This window comes from Charadrius vociferus, unplaced genomic scaffold, assembly GCF_000708025.1.
Source record: "Charadrius vociferus isolate BGI_N301 unplaced genomic scaffold, ASM70802v2 scaffold301, whole genome shotgun sequence".
In the NCBI taxonomy this organism is placed as follows: Eukaryota; Metazoa; Chordata; class Aves; order Charadriiformes; family Charadriidae; genus Charadrius; species Charadrius vociferus.
The window spans coordinates 691,586-700,307 of NW_009646842.1; the positions used below are offsets into that span (position 1 = coordinate 691,586).

The following is an 8,722-nucleotide window of genomic DNA, read 5'->3' on the forward strand; positions in this document are numbered from 1 at the left end:
GAAATATCATTAAGTGTATTCCCTAGGAAAGATAATTGGAGACATCCTAAATAATCACTCTCCTATTAACAGTGCATATGTAATGTCATTATCGTGCTGAGGTGCTGAAAGGGATCCCTCAGGCATGTCCAAGGCGACTCAATAGGACTTCCAAAAAAATTTCTTCCACAAAATTTCTTCAACAAATTGGTTTGGGCAGAAGATGGCATTTGCCACTTGATTTGCCACTCCAAAATGTATTAGTATTGGAGAGTTGCATTAACATGGGGAACAAAACCATAGTATGCATTGGTGTTTTGCAGCTTTGTTATATATTAAGCAAAACACTGTGCTTGGGCCTTCTGGAAGAAGTCTAATAGTGACAATACAGAGCTCCGCACAGTCTAATTTACCTTATTGAGAAGGCTGAGAACACTGCATATCACATACCCAGTGACACCATTGCTACTGCCCACATCAGAACATACCAGTGCTTGCTTTCCCCCTCCCAATACACCATCTCCTTTCTTTGGGCACTGCTGGCTTTATCTGGAGAGTGCTCAGTGTTTCTCAGTTATTTTGGCCTAGAGTTCTTTGAACTGAATTTTGAAATCTCATTAAAAGAAGATCTTTGGTGAATAGAGCAAGGGAACATGAAGTTGGCTGCAAAGCAGTAAGGAGTGCCCCAAAACACACGGATCCTGATCTGTCACCATTGCATCTGCCCCCATGAGCCTCGCAGAGGAACACACGTGGCTGATATATCAGGCACAGCCTGCAGTGTTTGCTTCAAAATGGGAACAAAGCCCGGCATATGATAGAGCAGCATGTTCTGGGCTTCACTTTTAGCTATAAATACAAGAAAATCATGGCAAACAGAAGTTCAGCACAGAGCTAGATAAACATTGCAATGCCAAGCTGCGTGATGGATGCCATAATACACGGTGTCGTGGTCTAACCACAGACAGCAGCGAAGCCCCATGCAGCCACTCGCTCACTCCCCCGGGTTGGGTTGGGGGAGAGAATCAGAAGAGTAAAAGCGAGAAAACTTGTGGGTTGAGGTAAAGACAATTTAATAGGTAGAACAAAAGCAGCACAGGCAAGCAAAGCAAAACAAGGAATTAATTCCCTGCTTCTCACGGGCAGGCAGGTGTCCAGCCATCTCCAGGAAAGCAGGGCTCCATCACGTGTGATGGTTACTTGGGAAGACAAACATCATAACTCCAAATGTCCCCCCTTTCCTTCTTCTTCCCCCAGCTTTATTTACTGAGCATGATGTCATATGGCATGGAATAGCCCTTTGGTCAGTTGAGGTCATCTGTCCGGGCTGTGTCTCCTCCCAACTTTTTGTGCCCTCCCTGCCCTCACTGGTGGGGCGGTGTGAGGAGCAGAAAAGGCTCTGACTGCTTAGTAACAACTGAAAACATCAGTGTTTTATCAACACTGTTATCATCCTAAATCCAAAACATAGCACTATACCAGCTCCTAGTAAGAAAGTTAACTCTATCCCAGCCAAACCCAGGACATGTAGCTGGGAGAGTGCAGCTGCCATTACACAGTGGTAACACAGAACCACAACTCTCTGCTCTCCAGGTAAACTTGAACACGGCAAAACGGTTCTTGACATAGCGGGTGATCCCACATCTGTAAGAAGGCCTTGCGTAGTTCATATTCCAAATGCACTTATTCTGAAGTTTACTCTGTCCTGTAGCTTTTAATGTGCTGCCTTGGAGGTAAAGAGTAAACATACAGAGGCACAATCCTGCAGGAGCGCTGAAAAGTCAGTCGTTCTTCAGGCTGCTCTGGGGCTTGCAAAACACTGAACTACAGATGCTTCAGCAACCCTTCTCCTGCAGCTTGCCGCTTTTTGCATCTTGCATCTTCATCCTCTGTTTGCCTCTTTGCCCTACGAAAGAGCTAGTTTGTGGCTTGTGGTGCCCATGGGTTGGTAAAGGACAAAAAAGGGCCCACTGGGATTCCTCGCACGCTTGTGGCAGTGACAAACCCCGGCACTCCTTGGTGTGTTGGAGGCCCCTGAGCTACCTGAGGTAGCATTTAAGTCTGGCCTGTGGTAGAACATACCATGCGGTGACCCTTGAGACTGTCACAACGGTAGACAATTCTACAATTACAATGTAGAATTACAATGAAGGTAACTTTAGAAGAAGAGTATTTTCCATTCTGATTGAAACACTGATTTCAAAATGAAAATTATACCTCATCTCATATCAAGAGAACAAAGGTTTAAAAAAATCAGGAAAGTTTTCCTGTTGTGATCAACCAATCAATCAAGTCAAATTTATCAAAATTTTCTGTTTGTTTATATAATTTAGGGCAGTAGAAGACTATAGCATTAGTATGACCAATGCCTTGAGATACAATCAATCTTGTGATAATTAAGTAAAGTCTCCAGCTTAGAGTTTGGCCAGGATCACAGCAATACTCGGCATGCTCACCAAGACTGTAAGTCTAGTTGAGTCAAGCCTGAACCCAGTGTTACTGACAAGTGAGAATGGAAGGAGATAAAACCTTTCAGGGGAGATCCATGAAAAATGTTTACAAGTGTCTCTGTGAACCATTCCTAAATACATACAGATATCTCATCGTGAAAGGGCAGTATTTATCTACATTAAACCACAAACAACACATAAAATAGACCCATTGCTGCTTTCAATATTTTCTTTAATGGCAACAACACAAAAAGGAATGCAAAAAATGGCAGAGGCCATGGTAAAGCAAGAGCATTGTGAAACAAATAAAGTAAGTGGTATTGGTTATATACTCGCATTTTGTTTATGCATTTAGCAACAGAAGCATAGGTTGTAGCGAGAGAGATCTAGGTCTTGGATTTCTTGCTGGGGCTGCATCTTGCCTTAGCGTTGCAGGATTTGCAGTCTAACAGCCACAGCCGTGGCCGGGGAGAAGGGGGCGCAGAAAGGAAAGCTTGTCGTTGAAATTGATTGCATTGTAATTTGGAAGGTGTTCATGTTCTCGCGCAATGTAACAAAACCCAACTCCCTCGCTGTGTTCACACAACAGCCAGGCACCTCGCTGGACTTTGTGAGAAGATATGATGTCATTGTCATACCCCCTCGCCAGGTTGGTTGCTTCTTTTATCACCCTGCTCTTCCCTTGGTAGTCGACATGTTCATAGAGAGTGATCTGGGGATTGTGTAGATCTTCAGTGATCAGCTGCAGAGAAGTGATCTTATCATTCATCTGTTGACCAACAAAGCTATGTTCTCCCTCCTCAAACACCAGCAACTGGCCTGTATAGTTGAGGTGCTCATAAGCCACCCAAGGCTGGCCAATTACTTTCACTGAGGAGATACAATCATTCCAATCTACACTTTTCAGATTGGGAATGTCACTGGTGAATTCTTTGGAGTAACCCTGGAAGTTAGCATGCTCATAAATGATGATTTTTCCCATCTCAGTAGGACTTCTTTAGTTTGGATTTCTTGCTGCAGGAGCTGGAAAACAGCCTGCAGAAAAGGAAAACGGAAAATAAGCAATGCTTGTAAGAAGCCTTTTCACATCAGACACAAAATGCTGGAGAGGGAGGAAAAACGGAAAAGTAGAACATTTTTAGCAGAAGACAAATATAGCAGCAGCTGGAAAAGACTTAGGGCATGACATAGAAATTTGAATTTGGAAGAAAAAAGTAAAATGAAATATGTACACCAAAACTGTCCAGTTTTATTTAGTTATGTATGTTGGTTTACGTACATGTGCAAGGGACATCGGGGCATTTAGTTTAACATCTTATTGGTATATCCTAAGTAATAATGAAATAAAATACATAACTGATGATAAATCTTTCAGTTGATAATTGATACTGCATTTGAGAATTATTTTAGAAACTGGCGTTTGTTGTTTGGACTAGATTTCATGATGCACATAATATTACAAGTAAAGAAGCAGTGAGACATTCAAATAATTTTTAAATAAAAGTGCGTTTTGTAGTGTAAATAGGAAAAAAGCCTATTCTGTTAAGGCCAGAACTGAACTTTTAGACTCACTGAAATACCTTATTTCTCTTTTTATATGAAACTCTGTTGAAATCAAGAGACTCCTGTTCTTGACATAAGCTGAGAAGCAATCAAGTTCAAAGCAACAACTCTTTGGGTCGGGCTAAATTTCAGGTTGCAAAAGTCATTTTGCAGCACTTACAAACACTCATACCTAATTCCACACACAGTCATCTGGAATCAGACAAAGTACCACAACATTTATTTGTAACACCTGCAGGAACAGAAACAAGTGGCCGATTAAGGTAACAGCTCCCTTTCTAAACCATAAAACAGTCATTGAAGCAAAGTTTTAGATGTCAGGGCAAATATATCTGAGGGAAAGAAGCAGTTACTGTAGTTGATTCTGGGAAGGGATGGAAGAAGATCAGATCTGCATAAGTAAGATTAAAAATCAGACTAAAATTGCAAGACTTGAGCAAGATAATCAACATTTAAAATAAAATCTCACTTAAATCTCACTTTTTTAAAAAAAATCTCCCTATGAGATTAAAAACATTTAAGCATTTTTTCATAGTTATAACTGAATTTATGGAGGCTTTATTAAAATTTAATTTATTGATCACTGAGCACTACTATAATGACCTTCTGCCTGTAGAAAAAGTAATAATAATAAGCCTGTTGATTTTGCTGACACAGCATAAGATCCTATGCCCAAGATTAATTTGTAAGATGTTCTCACTTGCACCCCTTTGAATTTCATAGCAATGACTCTCTCCGCTCTCTCCCTTTGTAAGGCACATTTATCCTGCAGCTGCCTTCTCATCACCCGAAAGATGCGGTAACCTTCTGCAAATACAGACATCAGATCCTCACGTACACATTGCAGCTCTCATCCCAACACTTGAACCTCTTTCTCTTCAACTGCATTTCACAGTAGCTGCCCAGGAAGCCACTGAATTTTTTTCGTGTAAAACGTGTGCATCTCACCTTGATGTGAAGCGTCGTGGATGCGGAGAGCTGACGGCACTCCCTCCAGTGCAGAGCTGCTGTTTGCGAGAGGCGGCTCACTTGCCCACATTTATAGCTGGCACACAAGTCTTGTGAAACACCCCATTTAAAGGAACTGAGAAGTGGCCAATATTACCCTCAGGGATCAAAAATCACTGACTATTTTATTTTTGTTTTGAACTTCCTGCAACCAGCCATCTCGTTGCCCTGGTTCAAAAGTCTGTTGAAGAGCGAGATCTTGATAAACATCAGAACTTTGATTCTTGTTTGTCTTTATTCTCCAGAAGTCAGCTGAGTCACAGTAATAAAAACACATCAAATTATTTTCTCACCGTAGAATTTTTTCACTTGCTGCAGTTCACGTTTTTGCTTACCGGGGAAGCACAACTAATACACAAAGGGTTTCTGTGTGAGATATCCAGGTGACAGAGGTGGCATTTAAGTAGCTTTTTTTTTTTTTAAATTGACTTTCCCCCTTCTCACCTATGTAGGCATTTGAGCAGCCACAGAGATGTATAGCTGGTAAAGCAGGGCAAGGAGGCTCTGGCAGAGCTGCAGTGGCAATATTTTTGCTTATTTTCATATTGCAGGTTTACTCCGTAATGTATTTTTCAGGCAAGTTAATTGGATAGCATGCTGGCAAGCTGTACTTGCTGTACAAGCTGGCAAGTGGGAGGAAACAATGAGATCTTCGTTAGTCCAAGAGCAATCCAGATCCTGCAAATAGTCACAGCAGTAGAAAGAAGATACTTCCTTTAAAGGCTTATTTTGTCATAGCCATCTCCGAATTTTGAAACCAAGCAACAGTCTGATGAATGATAACAACTGTGTAAAAAAAAATGACCAAACTGCACTGCCAGCGAAAGCAAATGAGTGACTCTTTAGCTTCGCAGATAGATAAAGGTGGGATGGGACCTCTGGAGGTCTTGAGTCAGTCCAACCACCCCTCCTCATAGCTGGGCTGAATCTAACCCTACCTGGGGCTACTCAGCACCTTGCCCGGGTGACTCCTGAACATCTCCAAGGCTGGAAATTGCCCAGCCTCTCCAGGTGCTGAACCACCCTCAGAGGAAAGTGTTCCCTCCCTCACCACCAGATGTGACCAAGCTTGCAACAGGGACTCAGAGGAGATTTGGTGGTTATTGGAGCACGCAAATCAAATACCCAGAAGCTCAGTAGCAGTAGATCTCAAATATACCTTCAACATAGGCAGACTGGCTGGGCACTGTGTGCAATCCTCTGAGAGGAACCAAGGAGGCACCAAGGAGACAGGGGCTACGAGCCAGATTTTCAGACACCGGAACTCCCGAGAAAGAAAATACGTAGTTGTGCTTACAGGTACCGAGCGGATGCTGCTCCAGGCTGTCATTAAACATAATGACCTCAAAGGGCAACATTTGACCAGCAGGGTTTCTTTCAAGGTCACTGTTATAACGCGCCCCACTGTAGGATGCTTCGGGGACCCCTGCTCTGTCAGGTAGGGTGTTACTGTAGAAGATGGAGAGCTGGGATGGGAGAGAGTTCACCCCTGCCAAGACAAGCAGCCTTTACATTAGCTCCGGCCAAATCCTCCTGCTGCATCTTTGTCACCGGTGCTTGGCTGAGCTCATGGTGTGCCAGATCACAGAACTAAGCCAGAGCAAAAATACATGTTGGTTTTTGTTGGTTTTGGTTTGTTTTTCTTTTCTACATAGTTCATTCTTTTGCTGCTCTGCAGAGGCTGGAAGCAGAGCAATTGAAATTTGTCTTCTGGGGTTTCAAGAAGAGAAGCAGGACCTCACCTTTCTAGCAGCAGCTAGATGTGAAGTCAGCTTTGCCAAATCGCACCTTTACAGCACGGCTTCACATGTTGCAGTGAGGAGTGCACCCTACAGTTCAGTGCTGCTGGAAAGGGGAAGGCCCTACTCCACTCCTGGACCATGGTGTCCACCTTCTGGTAAGATAAGGGAGAATGAGCACACCAATGGGAGGAATGTTTGGAAGAGGGACTAAAACAGCCTAGAACAGGATGGATTTATGCTGCCATTGAGCAACATTCATTCTTCTTAGCTTGCTAGTATATTTTATTCAGTCAATCATTTAGTTGTGTTTCTGAAAATTATTTTTTTTAATATACATATAGTCAGATAATTAGTCACAAACGAAACATTCCAATCTTTCTCAGCACCTGCAGACTCCGAAAAACCCTTTGGACAAATGTGAGACCCATTAAGGCAACATAAAGAGTGAATCTGAATGTGTCTCAACTGCGCTACAGAGGATTGATGTGGCAACAGGGAACTCTTTAAGTCCCCCACATCCTCTCTGCAGAGCACCAGAGATGGCAGTGGGGCTTTTCATGGCACTGAGGAAAATCAAAAGGTGATATACAGTGGGATGTGTTGACACAACAGCTTGGCAAAGAATCTCTGCATAAACACTACCAAGCTCACAAAAAAAAATTAAGCTCCTGGTACTGATGACCATCTTTCCTGGTGTTACTGGGATTGAAAACTAAATGGATTTCAATGTCGCTTGTCTCATTTATAAGGTGCTTAATGCACAAGGAATTAAGCCACTGAACAAAGCAGAATACCATAAGGTGGGGATAAGAATTTGAGGTTGGAAATATTTATGGCTTGGGGTTTTTTGGGTTGTTTTGTTTTCTTATGGGAAATTATGTTTCCCCAAATTTCCCCCATCCTCCTCCTACAGAAATAGCAGTATCTCAAAAAAATGGAAAAGAAAGTGTGACAAAAGTGAAAAGAAGAAGAAGAACACTCGAGGAAAAGGATAAACCCCTCTTCCTCTATTGCCCTAAGCAGACAAAAAGCAAAAGAAAAAGCAAAAGGAATGATGAACATGCAGATTCTTTGCAAATGTTCAGAACTATGTTATGCAAAAAACACTTGAGCAAATGAAGACTTATTCTGATTTGGAGCAAAAAAGTACTAAAAGTACTAAAAGATCTTTTTCATAAAACTGGCTTTCTCTTTTTTTTTTTTTGACAAGGCCTTAATAGTGAGCTTATTTTTTTGTTCTCCCATGGAATCTTTTCCAAATACATCACGACTCTCATATATTTAATTATTTTTATTTCCTCTGTGGTTGGCTTCATCATCATTGCACTGCCAGAGTCTATTTTCCACTAGATTGCAGGATGATAAAACAATTTAGCTTAAAGCTGTGGATGTCACATATGCACCCACTTCACGGTGCTAGGAAAGGTAAGATGGTAAAAAAATCAAATTAATAAAAAATTCCTTCCCCCTCCAGATACTCTGTATTCCCACCCTTCTCCACCACAGTGGATGACTTAGTTTGTATCTCAATAATTACTCATCTCTTTTTATTCCTTACTTTAAAATAAGGGGGTTATAAAAAAAAATCACACATGAACTGCATCTCCCCAGTTTCTGATTGCTATTTTGTCTGGTAGTTGTGGATTCCAGGCAGCAGGACACTGGTATCTTTGTTTCGGAGGGCGTTTGCGGTTGGAGGGGGTGGGTTTTTTTGTTTTTTATTCTCTTAGGAGTTGTTAAGGCTGGTAAAGCAGTTCTTTATCACAATGACAGTCTCTTTCTCACTTTTGGCTCTAATACTCCTGTTTCTCAAACAAAAGAGCCCCCAAAAATGCAACATAGGGACATGCAACTGGACCACAGAACCCCAAGCTGTGAACAGCCCACCCACCAACAAACTCCTTCACTGCCAAACCCTTGAGGGAAAAAAAAAAAAAGATGCCTCGTTTTTTGCCTAGCATGTATCTCACACAAACTCCC

General features: G+C 42.0%; 1 protein-coding gene across 1 annotated transcript; it reads right to left on the reverse strand.

Annotated features, from left to right (window-relative positions):
• Positions 1-2,874: 2,874 nt before the first annotated feature.
• Positions 2,875-3,411, reverse strand: LOC104293313 (epidermal differentiation-specific protein-like). Its single transcript, XM_009892811.1, has one exon. The coding sequence runs from the start codon at positions 3,409-3,411 to the stop codon at positions 2,875-2,877; it is 537 nt and encodes a 178-aa protein (XP_009891113.1).
• Between the last annotated feature and the right edge of the window lie 5,311 nt (positions 3,412-8,722).

Coding starts and splice junctions, on each gene's coding strand:
- LOC104293313 (XM_009892811.1), bottom strand. CDS start 3,411: ATGGGAAAAATCATCATTTATGAGCATGCTAACTTCCAGGGTTACTCC.